The sequence below is a fragment of the Mustela putorius genome, unplaced genomic scaffold (assembly GCF_011764305.1).
Source record: "Mustela putorius furo isolate JIRA1106 unplaced genomic scaffold, ASM1176430v1.1 tig00537227_pilon_pilon_pilon, whole genome shotgun sequence".
Lineage (NCBI taxonomy): Eukaryota > Metazoa > Chordata > Mammalia > Carnivora > Mustelidae > Mustela > Mustela putorius.
Genome location: NW_025422368.1, coordinates 7,539,131 through 7,564,991, shown reverse-complemented (window position 1 = coordinate 7,564,991; position 25,861 = coordinate 7,539,131). Strand labels below are relative to the sequence as shown.

The 25,861-nt window shown below is 58.0% G+C and overlaps 1 protein-coding gene across 3 annotated transcripts in view; it reads right to left on the bottom strand.

Moving 5' to 3' along the window:
* The window catches only part of COL2A1 (collagen type II alpha 1 chain), a 30,949-nt gene extending 5,964 nt beyond the window's left edge, over window positions 1–24,985 (bottom strand). The window contains exons 1-41 of one of the 3 annotated variants that reach the window (XM_004765626.3): window positions 24,681–24,985; window positions 20,363–20,569; window positions 18,931–18,947; window positions 18,712–18,744; window positions 18,575–18,607; window positions 18,423–18,476; window positions 18,142–18,243; window positions 16,850–16,927; window positions 16,183–16,227; window positions 16,026–16,079; window positions 15,569–15,622; window positions 14,738–14,791; window positions 14,281–14,334; window positions 14,099–14,152; window positions 13,749–13,793; window positions 13,169–13,222; window positions 10,088–10,132; window positions 9,647–9,700; window positions 8,126–8,224; window positions 7,775–7,819; window positions 7,584–7,682; window positions 7,376–7,429; window positions 6,908–7,015; window positions 6,490–6,543; window positions 6,310–6,408; window positions 6,101–6,154; window positions 5,586–5,684; window positions 5,144–5,197; window positions 4,706–4,759; window positions 4,354–4,407; window positions 4,101–4,154; window positions 3,848–3,892; window positions 3,612–3,710; window positions 3,285–3,392; window positions 2,921–2,974; window positions 2,573–2,626; window positions 2,161–2,214; window positions 1,757–1,810; window positions 1,333–1,440; window positions 737–790; window positions 256–309 (exon numbers count right to left, since the gene is read on the bottom strand). In XM_004765626.3, the coding sequence (XP_004765683.1) occupies window positions 256–309; window positions 737–790; window positions 1,333–1,440; window positions 1,757–1,810; window positions 2,161–2,214; window positions 2,573–2,626; window positions 2,921–2,974; window positions 3,285–3,392; window positions 3,612–3,710; window positions 3,848–3,892; window positions 4,101–4,154; window positions 4,354–4,407; window positions 4,706–4,759; window positions 5,144–5,197; window positions 5,586–5,684; window positions 6,101–6,154; window positions 6,310–6,408; window positions 6,490–6,543; window positions 6,908–7,015; window positions 7,376–7,429; window positions 7,584–7,682; window positions 7,775–7,819; window positions 8,126–8,224; window positions 9,647–9,700; window positions 10,088–10,132; window positions 13,169–13,222; window positions 13,749–13,793; window positions 14,099–14,152; window positions 14,281–14,334; window positions 14,738–14,791; window positions 15,569–15,622; window positions 16,026–16,079; window positions 16,183–16,227; window positions 16,850–16,927; window positions 18,142–18,243; window positions 18,423–18,476; window positions 18,575–18,607; window positions 18,712–18,744; window positions 18,931–18,947; window positions 20,363–20,569; window positions 24,681–24,765 (2,733 nt within the window). In that variant the 5' untranslated portion in view covers window positions 24,766–24,985. The remainder of the gene's footprint in view (window positions 1–255; window positions 310–736; window positions 791–1,332; window positions 1,441–1,756; window positions 1,811–2,160; window positions 2,215–2,572; window positions 2,627–2,920; window positions 2,975–3,284; window positions 3,393–3,611; window positions 3,711–3,847; window positions 3,893–4,100; window positions 4,155–4,353; window positions 4,408–4,705; window positions 4,760–5,143; window positions 5,198–5,585; window positions 5,685–6,100; window positions 6,155–6,309; window positions 6,409–6,489; window positions 6,544–6,907; window positions 7,016–7,375; window positions 7,430–7,583; window positions 7,683–7,774; window positions 7,820–8,125; window positions 8,225–9,646; window positions 9,701–10,087; window positions 10,133–13,168; window positions 13,223–13,748; window positions 13,794–14,098; window positions 14,153–14,280; window positions 14,335–14,737; window positions 14,792–15,568; window positions 15,623–16,025; window positions 16,080–16,182; window positions 16,228–16,849; window positions 16,928–18,141; window positions 18,244–18,422; window positions 18,477–18,574; window positions 18,608–18,711; window positions 18,745–18,930; window positions 18,948–20,362; window positions 20,570–24,680) is intronic. The other 2 variants (XM_004765627.3, XM_004765628.3) reach the window with 2 other exon arrangements.
* Window positions 24,986–25,861: the final 876 nt, after the last annotated feature.

Genomic DNA, 25,861 nt, shown 5'->3' with positions numbered 1-25,861 from the left:
GCCCAAGTCAGCAGGGAGGGTTGCCCTTGGCTAGCAAGAGGGTCACAGCCCCTGCTCCCAGCTGGTTATGTGGAGAATAGGTCCCCACGATCAGTTAACTAACTACTTGTCCCTGGAGTGGGAACAGGTACCAAGCGAGGCAAGCCAGCCTGGGCTCTTTGGGTCCCTGCTGCAGGGCTGCACTGGCCTCCTCAAGTCCCTTCTGAGTCTCTCATGCCAGAAGGAAAGCAGGAACCAGCCAGGAGCGTCACTTACATTGGAGCCTGGGGGTCCGACGCGGCCAGCAGCTCCAGGGAATCCGGTGGCTCCCTGTGTGAGGGGAAGAGAGGCCGTGAATCCCACAGGCCCTCTGGAGGCCCAAGACTCAGATGGCAGTGGGTCTCAGAGACTGTTGTGCCAAGCGGCAAGGAGAGCCAGCGAGGGGGAAAGGGCCCGTGGGGTCTGGCCCTGGGTCAGGAAGCTGCAGCTTCCCTGCCTCCAGCTCCTACAGGGGCTGCCTAGGATCAGAGACCCCCGAGGACCACTGCACACCAGCGGCGAGGGGCCCTCTCCCCTGGCTGTGGGATGGGCTCAGGCTGGGGGCAAAAGCAACACAGAGAAAGGAGGAGTTGGGTCAGTCCCAGAACAGCAGCGCCTAGGCCTTCTTTGTGAGATGGGCCAGAGTGGAGGCGTGGGAGAAGCTGCTGCCCCCACAGTCCCCTCCACCCCACCTGGTGGGAAGGGGGACATGACTCACCGGAGGACCTTGAGCACCTCGGGCTCCTTTAGGACCAGTCACACCAGTAGGACCCTGGGAAGGAAGGAGGGAGGAACACAGTGAGGCCCGGTCGCCCAGAGGAGGGCTATGAGCTTCTGGGCATACGGCCTGTCTGATGCCCCCAACAATGGACGCCTGAGAGCTAAGTTTTCAAAGGTGTAGCCTTTTTGGCTGGAGAAGCCATCACAGAGGGGCCTGCTACCCCTGCCAAGACAGACTCACATACTAGAAGACCTCAGGGAGGAAGGGCCCATCTGGCACCTGCAGAGCTGGGCCAATGTCTGCGCCATCCCGCCCCAGAGCCTGGCTGCTGTGTCCCAGGCTCTGTCCTCAGCCTGCCCCCCAGACAATGAAAGTCAATTTAGCTACTTTTAAACCTTTATCCCTGAGCAGAGATTCCTCCCACAATCTCTCCCTTCTGCGGCTGGGGCAGCGTCTGCCAGGCCGAGAGGCTGAGACTCAGGGGGGCTACACCTAGGCCTTCTGGCTACTCTCTGCCTGTCTGCACCCCTCCCCCATACCCGGACACCCCTGCCCCGTGGGAACACTTCCTGAGGGAGCTCACTGCTACTCACCTGAGGCCCAGGAGCTCCAGAGGGGCCCTGAGGACCCGGGGCACCAGCATCACCTTTCTGGCCGGCCTCTCCTTGCTCGCCCTTGGCCCCTGGCTGGCCATCAGCGCCCTGTCCCAAGGAGGAAGAAGTGGGGGAATGAGAGGCAAGCCAGATACTGGAGGTTCTTCCGAAAGGGCCGGAGGCTCTGGGTGAGTGGGTGGGTGGGTAGGAGGGTTGGTGAGCGGGTGAATGAGTGAGGATGTGTCTGCCCTGGCCTGAAGGCTGCTCTAAGATGGGATTGTGAGGTCAGTGTAGAGGTGCAAGGAGAGAGGGAAGAGGCCACTTCCATGTCCTTTAAATTCTGCTCCTCCCGCCCCCATAGGACGGTGCCTTCAGGTTTCAAGCAGGCCTGAGCGGAGGGCTGGGAGAGAGGGTGGACACTCACAGGAGGACCTGCGAATCCAGCGGGCCCGGGGGGTCCAGTCTCTCCACGTTCACCCTGCGAGAGAAGGGGCCCATTAGCAGTAAGGCCCCATGCCCGCCTGCTTCTGTGCCCTCCTGGAAGCCAGAGCCCTCCGGCCCCACCCAGCCTTTGCGCAGCCACCCCCGAGGGAGGACCCCCAAAGTAGCCTCCGGGAAGCCCTGTCCTAAAGACAAGGGACGCAAGTCAGAAAGCCTCTCTTGGTCAGAGCATCTGGCAACCTGAGGCCCTCCACGCTGACCACACCATGCAGAGGTCTTTCACCTCTCTCCTCCCACCCCAAGACCCAAAGGGCCATGCTGCAAGGCGGAGCCGCTTCTCTGCTCCCGGCCCTGGGGACAGGACCGGCTTCCAGGGCAGATACTCACCGGGGCACCACGAGCACCAGCGGTTCCTGCAGGACCGGGAGGGCCAACTTCTCCCTAAGGTGGGGAGGGGGGACAAGAGCCATGCATAAGGGATGGGGGTGCAGGGGGGCCCTTCAAAAGCAAAGTGCATCCAAGAGGCCTCACGAGGGATGGTCGGTTTTCTCCTTGTTGCTTCCAGCCTGCCTTCCTGGGGCCTCCGCTGAACGCAGGCCTGCCACCGACCCCACTCCCTGCGGTGGCTCCGCGGGACAGGGCACACAGCCAGACACTCTGCTCTTAAGACTCCCACCCCTCGCTGCTTGCAGCCTCCACTAGGCAGGAGGGGCCAGCTGTGAGTGAGGAGGAGAGAGAGCTGTCTTTGGCAGCAGGTGGAGAGGTGTGACGTGAAGGCAAGCCAGAGGGAGGAACTTACCTTCTCACCATTGGCACCAGCGGGGCCAGGGGGTCCAATGGGACCAGTCAGGCCCTGGGGAGAAAGGAGACAAATGTGAGGAGACAGAAGAGTTGACCAGGGATGTGCAGGCAGCAGGGAGTCTAGGACTTCACACCTGCTGGGCCTTGGACTTCACACCTGCTGGGCCTTGGTGCACCTTCCCACACCCCTAGAACTCCCAGTTTTGTTGGGAGAGTCCCCAGAGCTGCCCAGTCTGCACAACTGAGAGGAGCAGGGGCTGCACGCACATGACCCCCTCCTGTCCCCAGAGTGCAGGGCCGGAGACCTGTGGGGTCCCCAGGGCACCCACAACCAGCATTCACTTACTCGTCCACCGTCCTTCCCGGGGGCTCCCTCGGGGCCTTTCTCACCAACGTCACCCTGTGGGATAGAGAAGAAGGGCCACCTCAGGGGGGGGGTACTCCAGCCCAGTCTCCCCCTCACTGAGGCTGCAGGCGGAGCTCAGCCCCCAGCCCAACAGGATTTGCTGTGGGTTCAGGGTGAGAGGAGGGAGACAGGGGCGTGGGGAGGGTGTCACTAAGGGGCAAACAGAAGCCCAGAGGGGTTTCCAAGAGCCTCAAGGCGTTTAACTAGGGACCTCCCCACCCAGGTGCTGTGGGGAGAGGGGGAGGGGTGAGTGGGGGGCAGGGAAGCTCAGCTTTGGGGGAGACACGGTCACCCTGGTACTCACCCTGTCTCCCTTGGGCCCAGCGATGCCAGCTGCTCCCCTCTCACCGGGCATCCCTTGCAGACCTGGAGGGCCTTGAGCCCCAGGGGGGCCAGCTGGGCCAGATGCACCCTGTGGGGCGGGGGAGGGAGTCTGTGTTGGACGGCACCTGCGCAGGATCCCAGCACCCAAGCCTCCTTTCCTTCTCTTCCTCCTCTGCCAACCCCCTTTCTGTTTTGTCTTCCATCTGCCCTCCTCCAATATTCTTTTCTCCTGAGTACTTCCCATTCTTCCTTCTCCCCCAGCAGGGCCTCCCAGGCTGGCCCACACAACCCCAACAGCCTCACTTACTTTGGGACCGTCCGTGCCGGGAGTGCCGGGGAGGCCGCGGGCGCCCTGGAGGCCCTGGGCCCCGGGAGAGCCACGTTCACCTGGGAAACCTCTTTCGCCCTGTGGTAGAGACACCATGGAGCAATCACATAAGAGAGGGGGCAGAGGCCCAGGGAAAAGTGGGGGTGGGGGGCCGAGCACTACAGGTGCACTGACAGAACGGCCAGAGGGGACTACCAGAAATGGCCGACACTCACCCTGGGACCCACGAGGCCGGGGGCTCCAGCTTCACCGGGAACACCCTGGGGAACAAAGGAGGGTGTGAGAGAGAGCAAAAGATTTTCTGTCCCCCATCCAGGGCAGAGCAGCCCTCGCACCAGAGGCTGAGCTCGGACTGTCCTCTGTGGAGGCTTCACAGGGCCCCGGGAATCCTCCTGCCCTTGCTTCCTGGGCATCAGACGAGATCTTCCCATTTAAGTGGTTTGCAGGTTCAAAGAGCCCCGTACTCACCTGGTCACCTGGTTTTCCACCTTCACCTGGGGGACCAGGAGGGCCAGGAAGTCCCTAGAAGACAAAGTGGCATGCATTAGCAAAGGAGTGAGTTTACTGCCCCAGCCCTCCAGGGAGCCCCAGCACTGGACAGAAGCCAGGATGGTAGGAAATCCTCATCCCCCCCCATCTCCCTGAGGAGGGATGCCTGCTGCAGCCCGCAGAGTCCTGGACACAGGAAGAACAGAAGAGAGGGCCCAGTCCAGCCACTTACCTGGAACCCAGATGGCCCAGGAGCACCCTGCTCGCCTCGTTCACCAGCAGGTCCCTACAGAGGGAAACAAAGGTGGCCTGAGCCAGGACTGCAGACTTGGACAGCCTTGGCCAGAGAGGGGCAGTAGGAGGGCTGCCCGCGGAAGCTGGGCATGTGTGCGACCCTCATTCTTCTCCCACTGATGACCTGCACCCCTGAAATGGCGGTGGGATGCACACTGCCTCGGCTGAGGGCAGGTCTGGTGTCTCAGGAGAGTCCAGATCCTCATCACACCAGGTGGGCCTGAGTTCCCTGGCCCTGTGCCACCACCCCCATGCCCACTGGGCCTCCCAGAGGCGAGGCAGGGACTTACGGCAGGTCCGGGGGGTCCTGCAGCACCTGTCTCGCCATCTTTGCCGGGAAGACCCTAGAGAGAAGAGAACAGGGTAATGGCATGACCCACGTCCTTCAGTTTTGCAGATCCCAGTGCTGAGCAGGTACGCTAGGTGGCCCAGAGACTCCAGACCTCCGTGATCCCCCAACCCGAATTCCATTTCTACCCTTTTCTTTCCCAGGGCCACTCCATTTCCCAGCCTTTCTCAGTGTGGGTGTCTTCCTCCTATCCCTGGGCTTCTGACCATGAGCAGCCAGAAGTCTCTTTGTGTGGACTCCCAAAGGGCCCAGAGCTGTAGGGGTGCTGCCACAGGAATCCCCCTGCTGACGAGGACTCCGGGAGCAGGCCAGGGGCTGCGGCTCCCTCTGCGCACGTCCAGCTGGCACCAGCACGGGGACAGGGAGGCAGGTTACTTACTCTCAGACCAGGAGCGCCGGGCAGTCCCTTCTCACCAGCCTTGCCAGGTTCACCCTGGAGGAGAAAGGGCAGGACCATGGAGGGAGGGTTGTGGTGGGAGAGGCGGGTAGAGTGGGTTGGGGAGCCTGGGGCTTGGGGCCATAGCCTGCGGGAAAGCAAAAGCTCAAGCCAAGGGTTCGCACCCCCTTTTCCGCTTGGGAGTGTGATAGCACTGCCCTGTGGACCTATGTCACGGCTGAGGCGCTCTGAAGCTCTCAGGAGCCCTGGGTTCCCCAGATCACATGCACTCCTGTAGGACACAGAGGCCCAGGCTGACCAGGGCACCGGGGCTCCCACTCATAACTGTCCATGGGTAACTATTCAGGAGCCGCTCCTTTCTCCAGGGGGCGAGGAGGGAGGTCACACGGTGCGGAAGGAAACAGAAGGGCAGGTTGTGACTTACGTTGGCACCTTTGGGGCCAGGGAAACCCATGACACCAGGCTGCCCACGAGCGCCCTGAGGACCTGGAGGACCAGGGCGACCATCTTCACCAGGGGCTCCCTGAAAGAGAGGACAGCATGGTCAGAACGTGGACACTCTGACCACCTCTGTCCCTCCAGCATCTACCAAGTGCCCACCACGTTGGCAGCATGGGGCTTGCGGCGCTGACCATGGTTTTGGCCAGCAGCCCACACCACACGCACAGATGCTGCCAATAATAAGGCAGGCTTCAGTGAGGAGCAGCACCCCTAGAAGTGCACACCAGGCTTTGTCTTCCTCCAAGGAAAGGCCCAAATGCACAAAAAGGTAGCCTTTTCAGAGCTCCACACCTGACCTGATGCCTGCCATCAGCCCCTCTCCCCCATTCTCATAATTCACAAGCTGCCCCCACCCAAAATCCTGTCTCTCATACTACCTGTCTCCCCACAGATAGCCCCCCTCCAACTCCTCCCAACAGTTCCAGATGGGAGACTTACAGAAGGACCAACTTTGCCTTGAGGACCAGCATCACCAGGGCGACCAGTGAGACCCTTTGTTCAGGAGAGAGAGAGAGAAGATGGGTGTCAGGGAAGATCCCAGGCCCTCCCAATCCCGGCCGCACAGTGTTGGAGGGGGCAGGTGGGTTAGGGCACGGGGACTTGGCTCAGAGCTGGAAGTCAAGAGCAAAAGCAGCTCGGCTACTCACCCGGGCTCCAGGAAGGCCGGGCTCTCCAGGACGGCCAGGGTCACCATTGGCTCCTTTGGGACCAGCAAGGCCACTGGGCCCTCGCTCTCCAGGGGCTCCCTACACAAAGGGAGTCAGGGAGTCAGCAGGAGGCCATCTCACCAGCACTGCAGGAACCCCAGCCCCTCGTCCCCCACTCACCTTGGGACCTGCCAGACCATCCTGACCTGGGAAACCACGGTTACCAGGAGCGCCCTAGAAGGAAGTGGGAGGACAGGTAGTGAGTTAGAACGGCCCCTGACCCAATCGCACAGAGCACCTCGCCGGGCTTCAGGAGAGCAATCCCACCAACCCACAAACCACCATTTCTACGGCGGGCAAGATTCCGAGAGATTAACTTCTCAGGCCTGTCCTGGGGAGCAGCTCAGACTGCTTCGTGCCATCCTGGTGGGGGGGCGGGTGGCACAAATAAGCAGGTTCCCTGTCCCCGCGCCAGTGAGCGGAGAAGAGCGGAATCTGATACTCAGGCCACAGGACTTGGCCAGAACACAGAGCCGCAAAGACAGTTTCCCCATCCAGGACGCAGCCCACGGAAAGTGCGGACTCCCAGCCCACTCACTCTCTCTCCAGGGGGACCGACGGGCCCAGCACCACCGGGCTCTCCACGGGCTCCTCGTTTGCCTTCTTCACCAGCAGGACCAGGGGCTCCTTGGGGGCCAGCAGGGCCCTGAGAACCACACAAAAGAGAAACGGGGTGAGTCTTCATGGGGTGCCGGGTGGTCACTGGCCTAGCAGGTGGGGGGGAGCGGCCTTGGCTATTGTTTCAAGGCTGGGGGGACGGGGAAGGGGGCCCGTAAAGGATCGGCTCAGGGAGAGCAGAAGTGGCTCAATGGGCGAGTGAGGGTGGAAAGTTGAAACTGTTCCAACTGCTCAAACCAAAGATGAGAGCTTAAGCTGCATCAGCTTCTCAACCTGTACCTCCCCTCCTCCTGACACAACCTGAGGGGTCCCAGATCAGGGGATGGGGCTACAGAGGAGCAGGGCTGGGGGCTGGTCGTGGGCCCGAGACCGGTGGGCAGATACTCACAGGTTCTCCCTTGGGGCCTTGTTCACCCTTGAAGCCAGCAATACCAGGCTCGCCCTTGGGGAAAGAGAGAGGCAGGTTATTGCAAGGGGTTCCCTCCACGGACCCACCCCCCACCTCCCAAGGATGCCGGCGTGAGCGCAGGAAGGAGGGATGGCGGGGTCTGACTCCAGGGGTATTGGTGGGACTTGAGGTTCATGCTGGGCCTTACCGTCTGACCTTTCGGGCCCAGAGGACCAGTTGCACCTTGAGGACCAGGTGGCCCACGGGGCCCAGGGAAGCCAGGGGCACCAGCAATGCCAGGAGCACCCTGTTGGCGTGAGTAGAAGAGAGGGGCATCAGGAGAGGGGCAAGGAGGCACTGACCCTACCTGCAGGAGACAAGTCCCAGGGCCACACTCACAGCAGATCCTTTGGCTCCAGGAATTCCATCTGTTCCGGGGTTACCCTGAAAAAGGAGGCAGTGTCATTACAAAGTAAGCAGCAGAGAGTAAGCCCCAGCCACCTCCCTGCCCTCCCAGGCTGCAGATTCAAGAACTGTCCAGTGCAGACAGGGTCCTGCTGGGTGTCTCAAGGGGAGGCCAGGGTGGAGGGAGACATGTCCCTAGAGTTCAGGATGCAAGTGCTGGGCCAAAATGAAGGTTTGGTGGGTGGGGCTCTAATGGGGGCCCCAGTTCTCTCAGAGGTAAACAGAGTCAAGAGCCTCCGGGCCACAGACCCCAGGTACTTCAGGCCAGAGGAAAGCTGCACTTACGGAGGCACCAGCCGGCCCGGGGGACCCAGGAGTACCAGGTTCACCTCGAGGACCTTGAGCACCTTCGGGACCACGAGCACCTGTGGGGCCAGCTTCACCCTGGGCAAAGACAGAGGGCAGGAATGAGAAGGTAGGGGGCACAGACCTCTCGTGGGCCAGCCACAGGCACGCACCAGCAAGCCAAGTCCCATGCATGTGCCCACTATGCACGTGTGCAGGCGTGTTCCCATATGTTCCTACCTGTTCCCACAAGGCGCCCTTCCCCAAGAGAGCTCGCCAACCTGACGACCTCGCCCCCTCTGACTCCTGCGCTCTCCGTGTCCCCTCCACACCATGACCCTCCACGGCAGGGGCATGAGTCCGCGCTGCCCAGCGGGCACCGTGCAGCCCAGTCAGCACCCCTCAGCAAGGTCCTGCCGGGGTCCCGTCCCCCCAGGCAGTGCCGTGGGCTCATGGATGAGCAAGCGTGGTGGGCAGCCTTTCCTTCCACCACCCCCCTCTACGCCCCCATGCTTGTCTGGAGGAAATGGAGGCCCTTGGACAGCTCGGCTCAGGGAACCCCTCCACTCGGATCAGGCTGTGGCCAGGCCAGCTTGCAGCAAGCCAGGCAGCCTGGATAAGAGCCAGCTGGGCCAAGCACCCTGCTCCCCCAGTCCGAGGCAGCCCCCCAAAATGGCCTCTACTTCCACGTTCCCTTTCTTTCCTAAAAGGCACGAGTGGCCGGCCTCCAGGCTGTGTGGCTCGCAAGGGGCCTTGCGGAGGGCTGCTGACCTGGAGGCAGGGCACACCCGCCTCAGGTTTCTTCTCAGGACGCTCTTGCTTCACTTTTGTAATTATTATTTCTAAAGGTCAGGCCCCCTCACCTTCCGCTGTCCCTCTTCACAATGGGTCTCCTTCACCCAGCTCCAGGGCCTCAGACACTGTCTGGTTGCCATGGAAACCCGGGGAGGGGAAAGGCAACCTGATGCCAGTGACCGAGGGGAGGCTCCTTATTCATCTCCAGAGAGAATTCCCAGGGAATGCGCACACCGTGTGCACCAGGGTCCCCCTAGGGCCATAGGGACCTTTCCCTGAACCCACCAGCCTCTCACCACCCCCATCAATCCTCAGAAGCACTCTGCTAGCCCTGCTGGGCTGGCCGAGCCCCCCAGCCTAAGCAGGAGCCCTCTCCTGCACCCCCACCCCCACCCCACCCCCGGCCCCATCCTCCAGCTCCCTCTGGGGTGTAGGGTTTGCTGAGCTTTGCTTTCTTCCCTTCGGGTCCTGGTCTTCTGCCCCTCCCAGATCTCCAGAGTCTCGCCACCGTTTCCTGCCTTCCCCAGTCTTGGGCTGGATCTGTCCGTCCAGCTCTGTATCCTGCCTGCTTACTCTCCCTTCCAGCTGGGGGCTGGGAGATGCAAGGTCCTTCCTTGCCTCCAGGAGAGCAGCAGTGGGTGGGGTGGGAGACACCCCTGAGAAGGGAAGGGGGGACTGTCGAGGGAGCAGTCCGCAAGAACATGGGAAAGGGGGTAGGGCACGTACCTTGGCCCCGGGAGCACCAGGGAAGCCAGGACCGCCAGCAGGACCCACGGGACCCTGGAGGAAGGAAGGAGGGGGAAGGTGAACACCATTTCTGGGTAGTATTTCTCCAGCTCGCAAAGTGAGCCACCCCCACACCTCACATTCCTTTGCTCTGCACCCCTTGGGGCTCAAAGTCCCTGGATGAAAATTATCCCCATGGCCCGTGTCCCGGAGCCTGGCTTCCCAAGGCAAAGCATCTAACTAACTATACACACAGGGAGACACAGATGATTCTCTGACCTCCCGATCTAACCCTCCTCAAAACAATGCCAAAAGAGTGGCTAAGACAAATGAACCACACGAGGGTTATCCGCACACGAGGTTAATAGGGAGAAAGCGCTCCCGCTCCTCCATCTTAGAAGGCTCACCCCGCCTGCTCCTACCTGGCTGAAAGGCACTTACCGGTGGGCCTGCGGGACCTGGTTGGCCATCGTTGCCTCGGGCACCCTGTGAGTGGGGAGAAGGAAGCAGGCACAGTGAGAAGCCCCATAGGGCTGGGCCTTCCTCATCCACAGCCCATCCCACCAGAAACCTCGGGCAGCGCTGGGGCCTGGGGCCCCCAGGGAGGAGGGGGAGGCTGGCCGGGCCCAAGTGTGGGAGCAGCTAGGAACCCTCTGTCGTGGCTGCAAGAACATGGGCTGTGGGGCAGCAGTGGACAAAGCCTGGGCGATTTCCTCACTAGTCCATCATTTCTGAAACTTTCATTTGGAACCCAAATATCCCCAACTTCAAGGCCAAGTCTTCATTTAAAGACTCCGCGAATTGAACCAAAGAAAAATGAAAGAGCCAAGCAGCAAACCTAACTCAATTCTTCCCACCTGCTTGCAGCGGGAGACACTTTCAGGGGTTTGGTTAACCTCCTTAGTTAAGGCTTGGTTAAGGCCTCCCTGTGGTTAACACCAGGATACCTCTGGGATCCACCCCCTTGCCACCTCCACCAGACCACCGGTTCCTAAGGAAACACAGATGCCCGCAGGATGTCTGGCTCTGGTGGGAAACAGCCCTGTGAGGGGGCAGGGCACTGGGCTAAGCCTGAGTACCACATCAGAGTTCATGCCTGAGAGTCCATGACACTGTTAAAACAAGGCTGCCAGTTCTTTCTCTCATGGACAAGTTTTTTGTGTCTTTTTGGTAAAGATTTATTTATTTATTTAAGAGAGACCCCACATGCTAGTTGGGGGGGATGTCTTCAAGCAGACTCACCGCCCACCGATGAGCTTGACCTGGGGCTCAATCTCATGACCCATGAAATCATGACCTGAGCCAAAACCAAGAGTCAGACACTCAGCCGAACCACCCAGGCACCCATAGGACCAGTTTTGAGGGTTTCTTTTCCAAAGGTTTAGGGTGAGCACTCCCCAGTTTCTCTCTCAAAACCCCTCAGGACCTCAGGAACCTTTACCCAAACTCCAGGAACCATTAGGCCGGACAGAGCTACGTCTGGGCCCTGGTCCTTGGCAGGGGACCAGAGCAGGCCAGAAGGCTACCTTTTGCAAGGCGAGGCCCACCTGCCTGCCCCTGCCCCTGCTGGCATGCTAAAGAAAAAGGATGCTTTAGGGGGAGCTCCTGTTTTAGAAAAGACTCAAATCTTCTTCCTGGCTATGGTCCATTTCTCCTGACGGAGACTCTCCAAATTGGCATTAAATAGGAAAACAAGAGGAGACTGGACAGAAAAAAAAATGTCAGAGGGCACATGAAGCCTCAGCATTGGCCAGAGCCCCTTCTGGGCCAGGCTGGCTGCTTTGGGAAACTCTGGAGCACCCTCCCCTCCAGGGGTTGGCCAGAGGAGAGGTCTGGGGCCCAGCATGAGCAAGGGGAAGCTGAGCGCTGCTCCAGGAGTCCTGCGCGGGGCCAGGCTCCATGGCTCTGCCTACAGCACGGCTGGGAGAGGGCACCGTCTGGCCCAAGGGGGGCACGTGACCACAGCCGGCAGAGGCCAACCCAGCCCAGTCCCGGGCCCAGCCTGGACACCAGGCCTGCACTTGGAACTATGTGACGTTGTCAACTTTCTATGCCAAATCCTGTGCCCCGCCTGCCAGACAGACTACTGTGGGGCCAGGAGGCAGCAAGGCAGAGCAAGGAGGAGGAAGGACAGGCATGCAGCTTATCTTTGTCCCTCATGGGGTGCAACCACTGTGGTGGCAGGCCTGGCCAAAGAGCCACAAGCCAGGTCCCCAAAATCTGCAGAAATCGCAGTGTTTCTTGGCAGCCCCAGCGCTCTCTGATCCGCTCACGCAAAGTGACCCCTGGATAAGGCACCTGGGCAGGCTGACAAATGGGGGTCCAGGCTGCCTATTATTTCCCTGGTCTGCTTTTGAGGGACATTTCTGCCAAACACATGCATTACATGGAAAGCAGCCGAGGGAGTAAAGCTGGTTTACTTGGGCCAACCTGGCCAGGGCCTGTGAGGCGGGGCCTCGGAGGTTGGGTGGCTGGGGTATGAGCCCAACAGAAAGCTTGGTGTTTCTTGAACATGGCTTTCATCACATTCCTCGCCTGACCAAGCACCCAGAAGGGCTCTCTACTGCTGAGGGAGCAGAGCTAAACTCCCACAGCTCCTTTCTCCTCAGGCCACAAATCTCCTGCACATGCCCTTCCCCTCCCACATCAACAAGAAGTTGCTAGAGTCTGAGGCTGCCAAGCACTGCCTGAAGCGATTTAACCTTTCTGGGCCTCAGTTTCTTCTTCTCTCTTGGGGAGACAAGGGGCGCCTGGGTGGCTCAGTCAGTTAAGTGTCTGCCTTCGGCTCAGGTCATGGTCTCAGGGTCCTGGGATCCAGGCCCTGCCTGCAGTGGTGTTGGGAGTCCCTGCTCAGCAGGGAGGCTGCCCCTCCCTCTCTCGCCTCCCCTCCCCAAGCCCCTGCTCGCTCTCTCAAATAAAGATATAAAATCTAAAAAATAAATATATGTGCTGCCGAAGCGAGCACAAAATCTAAAAAATAAATAAGTAAAATGGGGAGAATGGTAGAATCTACACAGGATTTGAGGGAAGATTAGCTGAGATGGAGCACATGAGGTATTGACCCCAGGAAGTGCCTGAGCCACCGGGGCCACAGCGTCGCAGCCCCATGAGTTGACACGGGATGGTCAACACTTTTCTAGAGCATCATCTCAACCACCGGAAAGAACAAAAAGTAGCTCAGCACCGTAGCCAGTTGAAGTCTGTCCATAAGTTCAAACTGGACGGACAGGGAGCGTGTGGGGGTTCAGAAGGGGATGACCCGAAAAATCCTGACGGCTCAGGGGGAATCCCGCCCCCACCAACCAACCCTTCGACAGTGCAGCCCTGTCCTTTGTCCTTCAGCTGTGCAGACCGGGGCTTGGGAACTCGTGCCAGGCACACTCAGAATCCATCCCGGCGGGATGGCCACACTCTCTACGCCTCATGGGGCTATTGGGAGGGTCAAGGTCAGCCCTAGAGGAAAGTGTCCTGTAAACTCCAAAGTGGGGACCACGTGGTGGCGTTGGCCTTGTCATTACTCACTGCAGCACCAGCAGGGCCAGTCCGTCCTCGCTCACCGGGCAGGCCTCGGGGACCCTGGAACACACCAGAACAGCATAAGCATGAGCTGACTCACGGACACTCCACCTGTTCTCAGCAGACACCACAGGGGGCAGCAAGGGCTGATGGCGGGGAGGGAGGTGCCGTGGCCCCTGATGATGCCTTCCCAGCTTGCCTAGGACCCCCCGCATCTCATCTAAGGCATTTCTGCCCAGACAGAACCATCAACACTCCTGCTGGCACCATTGGGAGGCTTGTCACTGACATATCTTGCATCAAGCCACAGATGAACTCCCCAAAATGTGGAGAAGAAAAGCAATTTTTTAAAACTGAAGCCCATCTTAGCACACGGCTATGGCAAGGAAATGTTGGTGAACCTTGAACAAATCATCTATTCAATAAATGTCCCTTTTTGATCTGATCACAGTGAGATCAGATCTACAAAACTGAGTATCTCCTTTGCACAAAGGGAACAGTTTACACAGAAGAACCATCAGCTGGCTTTTAGAAGCTGGTGGGAGGGGGTCTGGAGGCTGTCCCGAGGGGTGATAGTCATACTCACCATTGGGCCTGGAGAGCCATTCTCTCCGGGTGAACCACTCTCTCCCTGGGAAAAAGATGCATAGGGTCAGTGAGGGGGTCTCCTGTGGCAGCCCCCAGAAAACTCCCGAGGAGGAAGCCAAAAGCTCTGGTCAACTCAGTTAGCACCAAGACCCCCAAACCTCAGTTTTGAAATGGACAATTCCCCGAGTGCTCCCGACCTGCCCTTCTTCCAGCAGGATGCAGGCTTGGCTGTCCCCAGGCAAAGCTGTTCTATGCTAACCCACTGGCTCAATAACATCTCCCTGACCGGAGAGAAAGGAGGCTCATGGCCTCCCTCTGTCCCCACCCCATGTGCTCCTCCATCCTTACCTTCACACCTGGAGCCCCGGCTTCTCCCTTAGCACCATCTAGACCTGGGTAGCCCTAGAGGACAAGAGAAAACATCCCATCACATTTCTGGAAAACCCTTTAAAGAAGATTCATGCCCCCCGAATGCTTTTCTCTCCCCTGGGCAATACCTCCCTTCCAGCACCCTCATCCACAATACTTACTCTGTGACCCTTGACACCAGGAAGGCCTGGGGTTCCCGGGAAGCCGCGAGCACCCTGCGGTCCAAAGAGGAGATGTTCAAGGCAGAGCAGAGGGCAGAGTCCAGGCTGCCCTGCTCTGCTCCAGAACCTTCAGAGCCAGCTCCCTCAGGCCAGCAGGGCAGCCAGAAGCCCAGCACTCGGTGGGCCTTGCAGTAGGTCGCAGAGCCCCCATACCACACCTCACCCCAGCTTAGGCAAAATGGGTTTAAACCAGAGCTGCCCGGCATCCCCCCACCCTGTGGGCCTGTGTGAGGATCCTATGCGTCCACACGGAGGGGTGATGTACGTATGGGCTGTTGGAATCCCGTGTTAGAAGGGAGCTAGCTGAACTGGACGCGCTGGGTGGGAGGCCACTGCCTTAGCTGCAGAGAGGGAGACTCGGAACAAGGTTTGCAGCTGGGAAAGGGGAGCACTTTACCTGAGGGCCAGGGGGGCCTCTTTCACCAGATTTCCCAGGCTTTCCAGCTTCGCCCTAAAGGGAGAGAGATGTACTTCAGCTTCCCCACAAGACAAGTCAGCCTGGTTGGCCCGCTCCGGATGGCGTCTCTCTTCCCCACCCGGCTTCTGTGCCTTTCGCCCACGTGCTTGCTCATCTCCCCCACCTCCCCCAGAGTCCAGGCTTCAAACGCCTTTCTGGGTCACGATGTATTCTTTTGGAGAGCTGCTCACTGTGTGGGCAAACATCTGCATCTGGACCAGCCTGCAGCTTCCCCAGAGAACTTTCCTCTTCTCCTCCTAAGCCCTGCAGACCCGGCTAGCGCTGCCTTACCCGGAGAGACTTTTACCATCTAATGGGATTCATAAGAATAGTTCGAGAGCCAACTCTGGTCTCTTCACTTCGTCTGTATCCTTTGCAGACATCCTGACACGGGCTGTGCTTTTCCTAGCTCATTTACAATTAAGATAATGTTGGGCTGTTGAGTGTCTTCCTTTTGTTTTCCCTTCATGACATCTTTTCACTCTCCTTTCTCCCATTTCTCAATTTCCCTTCCTGGAGCTAATGATATTTTAATTATTTCCCTTCCCAGTGGGTCCAAAGCAGTCCCCAGGCACTCGTAAGCTAAGCTGCAAGGGGGAATGTAGACAGTAGACAGGGTCTGAGGCTCTGATGGACCAGTCCTGCTCCTAAGGACACCTCTACCCTGGGCCAGGCTGAGGGCACTTCCACACCCCTGCCCCCATAGACACCCCCCTCTCCACACCCTTCCAAAGGAGGCAGCCACTCATCGGACCACTTGGGGGTACTCACATCATCACCAGGTTTTCCAGGGGGGCCAGGAGGACCACGGGGGCCCATGGGACCCTACAAACGAAGTGAGAGAGTTTATGAGATCATTGGAGGGGGAATGATGCCTTATTAGTAGACCAAATTTGGGAACTGCAGCCTTTGGAATCTAAGTTCTCCCATAAGGAAGAAAGATGGAGGCTGGAGTTTGGGAAGCCTACTCAGTGCTGAGAGAAAGCAAGAGGGCAGAGCTGATCATACTGGAAGGCAGCAGGCAGCACAGGCCAGGGGTGACCCAGAAAGGGGACTATTGTGACAGAGTTCCTGGTGGTCCTTGCCACCTGGGCTTCTCTGGGAGAGATCCCTGTGGAGCTAAGAAGTGGCATTTTGGGGTCCTCCCCTGGGAAAACTCAGGGCAGTCTTGGGGTCTGCATGGTACATTGCTGGAGCCCCCCTCCCCAGGGGGAGCGCAGGTACTCACAGAAACTCCGGGTTCCCCAGGTTCACCAGGGTTGCCTTGAAATCCTTGAGGTCCCTTAAAAAGTAACATGAGCATACCAAGTTAAGCCCACAAACTGACACATGAGAGCTTGAAAAAGTGTCTGCACTACCGCAGAGCAGAAAGACCCAGTACTTACAGGAGCACCGGCAGGGCCTGGAGGTCCCCGAGGTCCCATGGGGCCCTGCAGTGAGAAGAGGAAGAGAGTTACTGGAAGTGATGCGCCAGCGGCCACCAGTGTGCCCTCACTCCACAGCCAGCAGCCCAGACAAAGGACAAAAAGTTACTCTGTGGGCAGGGGGCCTGCAGTGGCTGCTCCCTCTCATTTCCCACTCCCTGCGCAACAATCTACTTATTTATAGGCACCATTTGGATAGAGAAGCTGGCCTTGCTTTCTCCTGGCCTGCAGCCATGTTTACTAAAGTCTGAGTTTCATTTAGCTCGTGCCAAGTCGGAGCTGCAGGGCTGAGATTTCCTGCTGGAAGTCTGTGGGTGCTGGAGGACAGTGGCTGCTGTCTGCATTCTTCAGTTCTCATTCCAAGAGCAACAGCGACTGGCCTTCCAGCCTCAACCTCCATGCATCTCTCCATCCTCATTCTTCTTGGTCACTCCGGCGCGTCATTGGACCTGGCACCCATCACCATTAAAAACCAAATGCTTTGGGCTGACCCCATGGGAGGTTACATAAGTGAGGGAGAAGAGCTGCTCTAAGCAATTATCTGTAACGTAAGGTTGTCAGATTCTCTAGCTCTGCTAAGGGCCACCTCCTGCCATTTTGGCTGCAAAAACCCCTTGTCTTTTCTTACCATTGGCCCTTGCATCACTCCCATCTGGGCACCACCAGCCTTCTCATCGAATCCTCCAGCCATCTGGGCAGCGAAGTTCTGCAAATAAACTCAATGACATTAGAAGACTGAGAGGCCCCAGGTTGTTCCTTCTCATCTAGGTAAGCTATAAACCAGGATAGGGGGGAAAAACCCTCTATTTTATTTATTTATTTATTTATCTTGAAGATTTTAGTTATTTATTTGACAGACAGAGATCACAAGTAGGCAGAGAGGCAGGCAGAGAGAGAGGAGGAAGCAAGCTCCCTTCTGAGCAGAGAGCCCAATGCAGGGCTCAATCACAGGTCGTTGGGATCATGACCTAAGCTGAAGGCAGAGGCTTTAACCCACTGAGCCACCCTGGCACCCCAAGCCAAAACTCTATTTTAGATAAACTAATTATTGTAGACTAACTGCATTGGACAGAATTGCCAATGATGCCTGAAAAATCATTCTGGAAATGCGTTAGGAGATTCTGGCATAATCTTTTCCCTGGGAGATACAGAGCTATTTGGAGGAGTCTCAGTTACCTGCATTTCATTGTATGGAATTATTTTTAAAATTCTAATATAATAAATACATTGTCTGACCTACGTTGAGAAATACAATTAAAATATTCCTCTTAAAGTTTTTTTTTTTTTAATTCCCAGGCATTTAATGCCCAGCAAAAGACTAAAATCAACAGCCTTAAAATATTTCAGGCAAGGGAAGACATAGGCATCTGCAAGCCACCGAAGTTTAAAAATGTAAAACCTAGCAAACACCAAAACAGCAAATGTGCCAAAACTGGACAATAATATAATCTGTCGATGTTTAATTCCAAAAATGTCTTTCACCGCACACCTTTGCTCAGTGGGGCTCTTTCATGAGAGCGAATTGGTGGCTTGGAATGTACCCGGCAAGGACCAGGAGTAAATGTCTTCCAAGGACAGCGGCCACTCTTCTTCCAGGGAACTGCCAGCGTCCAGTCAACCTCTCCCTCCGCCCCCACTCCCGCGCCCAGGAATCGACCACACAGGACAGATGCCTGGGAACCTGGGAACTGAAGACTTGCCCTGCAGACACCCGGCGAGTGCAAAAAGTCCTCCCTTAGCGCCGCAGTGTCAGGCGTAATATGTGATTCCACTAAATTACAGGCCCAGGGAGAAGCCCAAGGACGGGCTATGTACACACTGCTCGCAGCCCTGGGCGCCAGCCAGCCAAGTGTGAGTAGCAATTTGGAAGTCCCATGCCCAGAGGGACAGCCTGCAGAGAGGGGACGTAAGGATACTTACTCCACCAAGGCCGGGGGGACCCGGGGGGCCAGGGGGTCCCGGGGGGCCAGGATTTCCAGGGGTCCCAGGCTCTCCATCTCTGCCACGAGGTCCAGGGGCACCCTTGGCAAAAAGAGAAAAGGGCACCTACATGAAGCAGGCTTATGCAAGGACTGCCTGGCCATGGGCTGCCCCTGAGGAGGTGGTCATGCATGCACACGGGGGAGGGGTGGGAGAGGTCAGAGGACTCGGGGAGTCCACGGTGGCGGGGGGGGGGGGTTGGGGAACATCTCTCAACTCACTTTTTCACCTTTGTCACCACGATCACCTCTGGGTCCTTGTTCACCTGCAGGTCCCTAAAGGGGAAGAAAATGATGAGATGACGGCAAGACGGGGGACCTGCAGATCAGTTACTGGAGGAAGGGATGGAGGAAGGGATTTCCCCCGTTCTTACCTGAGGCCCAGGAGGTCCTTTGGGTCCTACAATCTGTGAGAGAGAGAGACCCACAGGATGGCATATTAGAGGGAGCCCAAGGAGGTGACCCAGTTAGAGTAGAAGATGTAACCAGGATGAGAGAAACCTGTACTTACATCCTTGATGTCTCCGGGTTCGCCTTTCTGTCCCTGAAACAGGACACAGTCTGAGCAGGGAGCCATGCTAGCCCACCAAGCCCCAAGTACAAAACCCTGGGCCAAGCCCTGAGATGCCCCCTAAGACAGCTTTCTGCTGCTACCTACAAACACCACGGGCTGGGTGCACACAACACCACTTAGCAAAACAAGAGGAGAAGGAGAAGAAAAAGCCCTTACCTTTGGTCCTGGTTGCCCTGCAGAGGGAAAAAGAGAAGAATGAAAAATTGTGAGATGGAGAAGGACGAGTTCTTGTCACGCAAACACTCCTTAATGGATTAAACAAAGACAAGGACACAACCCCAGAAGGAGGCAGCTTCCTGTCCCTCCACTGGGATGTTAGGGTCATTGGGGTCCTGGGGTTGCTGAGGTCCCTTGAGGAAGGGAGCTGACCCAGACTTTGTTACTGAAAAAGCAGTCGGCATGCAAAAGAATGGAGCAGGGCGTAGGAAGAGAAAATGAGGCACTCAAGGTCTAATTAGCACCAAGAAAGGAAGCACCAGAAGCTCGAAGAAGGTCCAAGTGTCTTCTCTCCCCACAGGGTAGGAAGCCCTTCCCGCAGCCCGAGCCCTCCCAGAAGTGGAGTTAGGTGGTCAGAAGGGTCTTACGTTCAAGCTGGGTCTCCTCGAAGCAAGCACATGAACACAGCAGGGCATGGGAGTTAGAGAGGGCATTGCAGCGAGGGCCTTCCCAAATCAGAGACCCCTTCCCCCTCTGTGGCAGCAAAGTAGTGAGGCAATCAACACTTCCCTCACGTGGGCCTCAGAAATGATCCGGAAATCTGGACCATAAAAGCAGGTCACCAGTGTTGGCGAAGTGTTAAGGAAGGGCAACTCCTTGCTTCCCTTTCCACTTGCTTCTCCGTTTGAGTAGGAGGGGGACAGCGAGGGCCACCCAAGGGGCCTAGGCATGTGCCCCCCCCAAGGGGAGATGGGGCCTGTGTCCAAGTGCTGTAGAGGGGTCACGGACACGCATGCACCACCCCCAGCACCAGTTTGGGCTGGGAGTAAATAAACCCACCAGAGTGCAGGCCCAGCCCCACCCCCACCCCCCAGGAACCAGCTCCGCCTTCTCTTATTAACCTGCTTCTTAATTGGCAGTTAACTCCAAGAGAGGTAAGCAAAAGGAAACTGCCACCAAGGTCCCATATTTCAAAGAGGGAGCCTGCCCTCTGTCTCCCCACTAGCCGGCCAAGGTCTCTCTGCACTGAAGACCAGATATTTAGCGGTCTTCTACAGAGAAGATGAGCTGTGGGTCATAGAGGAATGTATCTGCGGTCTGGCCCACAGAGCACATGATCGCCATCGTGGCTATAGTGATTTGCAGAGATCATTCTAGTGTGGATACTTCTGTGGGATCCCACCCGCCCTTCCCTATGCTGGAAGTATATTTTGGGGAGGTTTTGGGTGAGGGAGGACCTCTCTCAGTGTCTCAGGCTCATTCTATTTCAACCTGCAAGCAAGAAGTGGCCTTTCCTTTCAGCCTCGGCTGCTGGGGTCCCATGGATAACCAGTCCCTGCACTCCGCAGAGAGGACCGGCATCCATGGGAGGGCATTTGCTGCACCTGCAAGTAATTTATTTATGTGGAACAGGAAATAAATAAATTACGACCACCGGCAGTGGTGAGGTCAGTTGAGCAGATGGGGCAGCACTCTCCGAAGGGGGTCTCAGGGCTGAGGCAGTCTTTCATGTCTTCACAGATTATGTCGTCGCAGAGGACAGTCCCAGTGTCACAGACACAGATCCGGCAGGGCTCGGGTTTCCACACATCCTTATCATTATACCTCTGCCCATCCTGCACACAGCTGCCAGCCTTCTCTGCACCAAGGGCCGGGCAGGGGAAGCAGAGAGAGCCAAGGGAAGGAGGGGGTGGGGAGCCAGAAGAGAAAAAGAGAAAGAGGTTGCAGTCAACTTGACATCACTCAAATGCTGAAGAATGCGGGCTCTTGAACATAGATCACCTGAAAATGATTTTTCTTAAGCCATCCTGCAATCGTCCACATATTCAAGGTCCCTTTATTGTGCACCTGGCATTATGCCCTCTGTTTGCCACTGAACACCCCCCCCCCCCGACCCAGCAGTGAAGGGAAGGGGGAGGCAGGGCTACTGTAGCATATTTGCTTCTGGCATCTAGCCTGGGGCAGAGGTGAAGGGGCAGGGGCAAGCTGGAGTGGGAGCAGGGGGTGAGACCCTGAATGGGAACTCAGGGACTGCAAAGACAGGGGAGAGGAGAAAACAGACACCCCATTCCCCAGCACAGCTACAGAGACCTTTTTTCTGCCTTCCTCTAGGAATTATGGGATTTGCTAAATACAACTGACAGCTAAAATGCAGAAGGCATGTAGAAAATTCTACCTACAAAAATTAGAATCTAGGAACAGCCAGACAGTGGATATATGGGGCCGGGGTAGTGGTGGTGAAAGGAGGAGCTGTTAGAATTAGGATAATATCCCATAATTTAAATCCTATTAGAATCCGGACCAGTTGGGGGGGTGGGTAGGATAGGCCAATTCAGACAACACACTGGGGATCCCAGCAGGCTAACAGAATGCCTTGGGAGGCAGGAAGGGCCAAGAGACACTTCCCTCCCCCGGCCCCCCACCCCCCTCCACAGCTCACCTCCAGCCCTTCCCCTCCGTGTAAGAGACCCTAACCTCATCAGAAGCCAACACAACAATGCGGGGGGTGGGGAGGGCTCAGGGGGCTTTGAACGCCTGGCCTGGGCTAAGATTAGCCCAGTCCAGGCCTGGTCTCGTCCAAGAATGCAGACCAAGAACGGCACGGACCAGTCCTCTCTCTCTCTCTCTACCAGCGCCCGGCCGTCTGGAATTCACCCTGCAAACGAAGCCTGTGCTGACAAGAGCTCTCCCGAGAGCGCCAAGGGCTGAAGAGCCCGCACCACGTGCTAGGGAGCGCCCAGCGCTGTTTTTCTCATCAAAATCCCCAAAGCAATGGCAGCTGCAGGGGATGAATAATAGGAAAGAGCCACAAACCAGGTGGGCGGAGAAAGAAAAGGGCCTGCCTGCTGCTCTTGAAGGAGACTCTGAAAATCTAAAGATAAACCCCCCCCCCCCCGACCTTTGCCACCTGTAGGAACCCTCTCAGCCTTTAGGCAAAATAATCCCGGCGAGGGTACGGGGATCCCAGGGGGTACACCGGGTCCCAGTGCCGTGACACGCCCACCGCTAAAATAGCTGGAATGGCAAAAAGCGGGTGGTGGGGCAGGGGCAGTGGAAGGGGATAGAGGTCTCCCGTCCGGTATAAGGAAAAGCCCGCCCTCACTCAAGAGGGCTCGGGGTTAAAAAAGAAAATGCTGGGAGGAGGGGGAGCACCCGCACGCGGCTCGGATTTCCCGCGGAAGGGCGGCGCCGGGATGCGGGGGGCGGGGCCGGGCGGCGCTGGCCTTGCGAGCCGCGGGGTGACTCTCGCGGCTGCAGCGCTGGACGCGGCTCGCCCACAGACACTGGGAGGGTGAAAAGTAGGATTAAATGACTGCCCCAGAAAGGAGCCAGCCCCGTAACCGGATCCCCTAGGTGTGGACGGAGGAGCCCAGCACCACCATAATTGCGGTTCCAAACGGCTGCCGATAGCATCCCGGCGCGCCTGATCCGTTTCCCTCGTTTACCGCAGCGCCGCATAAAGCGCTCCTTTGTAGCAGGCCAATTAAAAAGTTACCTCTTTCGGGGAACTGTTTTTGCTTCGCCGCCGCTTTGCGCAGAGCTGGAGCCCGGGAGGTGGCGGCGGGCGGGCACAGGGGGGCATTGTGGAGAGGGGGTCGGGGAGTCCGGGGGAATCCACCGGACCTCGCCTCTCATGAATGGAGCTTTTCTCGAGCGCACACAGAGCCCGATTCACAGGTCTCCGCAAGGAACCAGTTTAAATAAATACGGGCAGCATTTCAGCCCATCTGGAAGCCATCTCTGCCAATCTCCCAACGCAAACAAGCCTCACAAAGGAGAATTGAGGTCTCTCCCCTCAGCCGAGGGGCACTTTAGGAGGCGAGGGCTGTGAAATGCAGATGTGGGTCAAATACGCCGCCTCCAATGAGTTTCTCAAACTCGTGGGCAGCTGGGGAGGAGGGGTGTGCCCCAGCTTAAGGGTTCTGACATCCCTGACATCCACGCAGATCGTGCCTTTCTCCACGTCACGTCTCTGGGTCCACCGCCCACGGAGGAGGGGGTGATCCGGCAGGAACGCTCCAGGGAGCAGAGTCAACCGCCCCGATGCACTCCTCCTGGGGAGAAGGGGTTGCGACTAGAATATCTGGGCCCAGGAAACTGTGGAATTCACTTACTCCCGGTAAAGCTGCGGCGGGAGAGCGCTCCGCCACTGACCTGAATGCCTCTAATAGATGGAGAATTCCCAAATTCTCCCAAATTATTTTGGAGCGACTTAATTTCACTGTGCACTGAGCAGAGGTGGGTGTCCGTGCGAACTGAAGACAAAAATATAGTTAGACCAAGCTGGGATCACTTAGAGACACACCGTATTCCAACAAGTGCCCGGGAGCGCGCGGCCAGTTCAGCGCAACACCGGACTACCTGGCCAGAAACTCCTGCCCGAGCTCCCTGCGGCTGTGCCGCAGGCCCCACTCCTGCCCCCGCCTCACAGCCGAGCTAACGAACGGAAAGCCCTCCTGGGCCCAGAGCTTTCCAGACCGTCTCTGGAGACAACCTGGTGGCAGGAGAGACCAAATAGAGCCTGGTCGCCACAGAGATTTTGATTCCCACCCACCTCATCCTCCGCCCCCCAAAAAAGTTTCCTCTGCGATTGATTTACAGTCTGTAACATACAAAGACAGGGCTGGAATCTCAGCCATCGGAAACGTGCCCAAACACGTGGAGAAAAAGGAAAAAAAAAAAAAAGTCCTCTCTACCTAATACTCTTTCCAGGCTTCGTTTGTCCTGAATATAATCCCAGACAGTGGACTTTACCAGAGATGGAAAGGTGCGATCCGAACCGCCTTTGAACTAGATTGTGAAACTGCCATCTCTAACTATATTCGGTTGAAATTGTTATAGCAGTCGACCAACAGTGCCCCCTCCCTTGCTACACACACACAGAGACAGACCCACAGCTAGCAGCTTGGCTCCACGAGCTCCAGGAACTTAGAAGAGTTAACTCATTGTAGAACCTCCGGGTTTGGAGGGGAGGTCGGCGGGGAGGGGGCGCTATTTTCTGGGGGCGTTTGAAAAGCACAATCTGGTTGGAATGTTATCGCCTTTCAGACCGCCTCTCCTACGGGAAGTTTCTGCACCCGTTAGAGGCAGGGCGAAAGCCGAGATGAGAATGAGGGCTGCTGCACCTTGCTCCTGCGCCAGCCAGGAGGGGGAGGAAACTTCGAGAGGCGCTGAAGTCTCAGAGCGGCTCTCGGAAGCCTCTTTGTGGCCTCGGATTTCAGCCCACCAGTTTCAGAGCATCTCCTTTGTCTAACTCCCCTTTGAACCCTCCAGCCACCAACCGCTGGAGAAGATTGCGAGGTCTACACTTTGGTGCTTTCTCACTCCTTCGCTAGGGCCCGTTTCAACTTCTCCTAAGATCGATGGGCCAAGACCTGTTTTTGCTGAACTCCGAGTGCTTCGGGGAGGTGAGTTGTGCGCGTGTGCCCCTGCCTAATTACCAAAGCCGGTGGAAGAGAGCGCGCTTAAATCTGCGCTCAAACATCTCGACCCGATACTTTGCACGTTTCAAATTCCTGCGCAACGGAGAGACCTGCAATTGCCTCCAACTGCGACCCTCACCAGAGGACGCTCAGACAGAGCCCGAACTTGCAGAACTCCGCGCGTCTTGCACCCAAGTCTCGGCACGCGGTGACCCCGGGAGCCACTCTGACCCGGACCCACCGGCTCCAGAGCGGGAGAGGGCGCGGGAGGAAGGGTGCGAAGGGACGACACAGAAGGGTGGCAGGCAGGGACATTGGGCGACTTACGGACATCCTGGCCCTGACATCGAAGGACAGCGGCGACGAGCAGCGTCAGCAGCACCAGCGTCTGGGGAGCCCCGAAGCGGATCATGGCTCACCGCGGGGCCTGGCGGAGCAGGCCCAAGCGGAGCGCAGCGAGGCGGCAGGAGCACGGCGTGGGTCCGGGTCTCTACCGCGCCCTCATGCAGGAGGCCTTTGGAGTACGAGGAGGAGGCAGGAGACCCGGCAGCCCAGCAGCGCTCTGCGTCTTCTCCCCTCCGCGGAGCCCGTTATATGCGCCCGGCCCCTCTCGAGGCTGGCGAACTCGCCCAAACCGCGGGCCGCCCCCGGCCCCCCGCGGGGTTGTAACCTGAGACCCCGCCCCCGGAGCCGGCCGGGGCCCAGCCAGAGCCCGCACCTGCCTGGGCTGGACCCCCCTCTCCCCTAGCCCTGCTTCCCGCCCCCCACCCCTAGTGTTCTGAGTGGCCTGATCGGGCGGGGCGCAGAGACGGCTGCTGTCCTCCCCCCAACCCAGGACTGCGGCGCTGCCCCCTCCGACCACAGGCGGGAAGGGGGGCCTCCGGCCCCTCCCCTCGGAGTTCTGCCCGGATTGGAGGGGCGGGGGGTGTTTGCAGAGGCGCAGGCCGCGAGCCCTAGACCGTGGACGGAAAAGACTTGGGAGGGAGCCGGCAAAGTGGTAGGAAGGAGTAGCAGGGAGGGTTAGGGGGGCTCCGCGTTGGGACCTTGGGCGGAAGGCAGGAAGGAGGGCACGGGGGCAGTTCGCGATGGTATCTGGAACCCTAAACCTCCGAGACCGTCAGGAAGGGCCAGGTTTGGGGAGTTGCCTCTACCTATCTTCTGGCCACTTCCCGGAGTACCTGGCCCGGTGCTTCCACCTGAAGATTCAGAGCCACAGCCCCCAACCCCTCCCCCATCCAGCTTTGCAAAGAAAGAGCCTCCTCTGGAGCCTTGGCAGACGTTGGCCGGAGCCAATAGCCAGGAAAGGGGCCGGTGTGTTATAGCACAGAGGAAGACCTGTGTGAAGGTGTGGGGGCGGGGGCAGGCCCCGGGGAGAGGGCTCAAGCAGCCACAGAGGACGGAGGGAGCGGAGACTAAACCTGCCTGCTGCCCAGGTGGGGGACTGTTTAGGTCCAGGCTCAGACGTGGTGTCTGCTCTTCCTGGCCCGGGGTCCGGGAGTCCCCGGGGG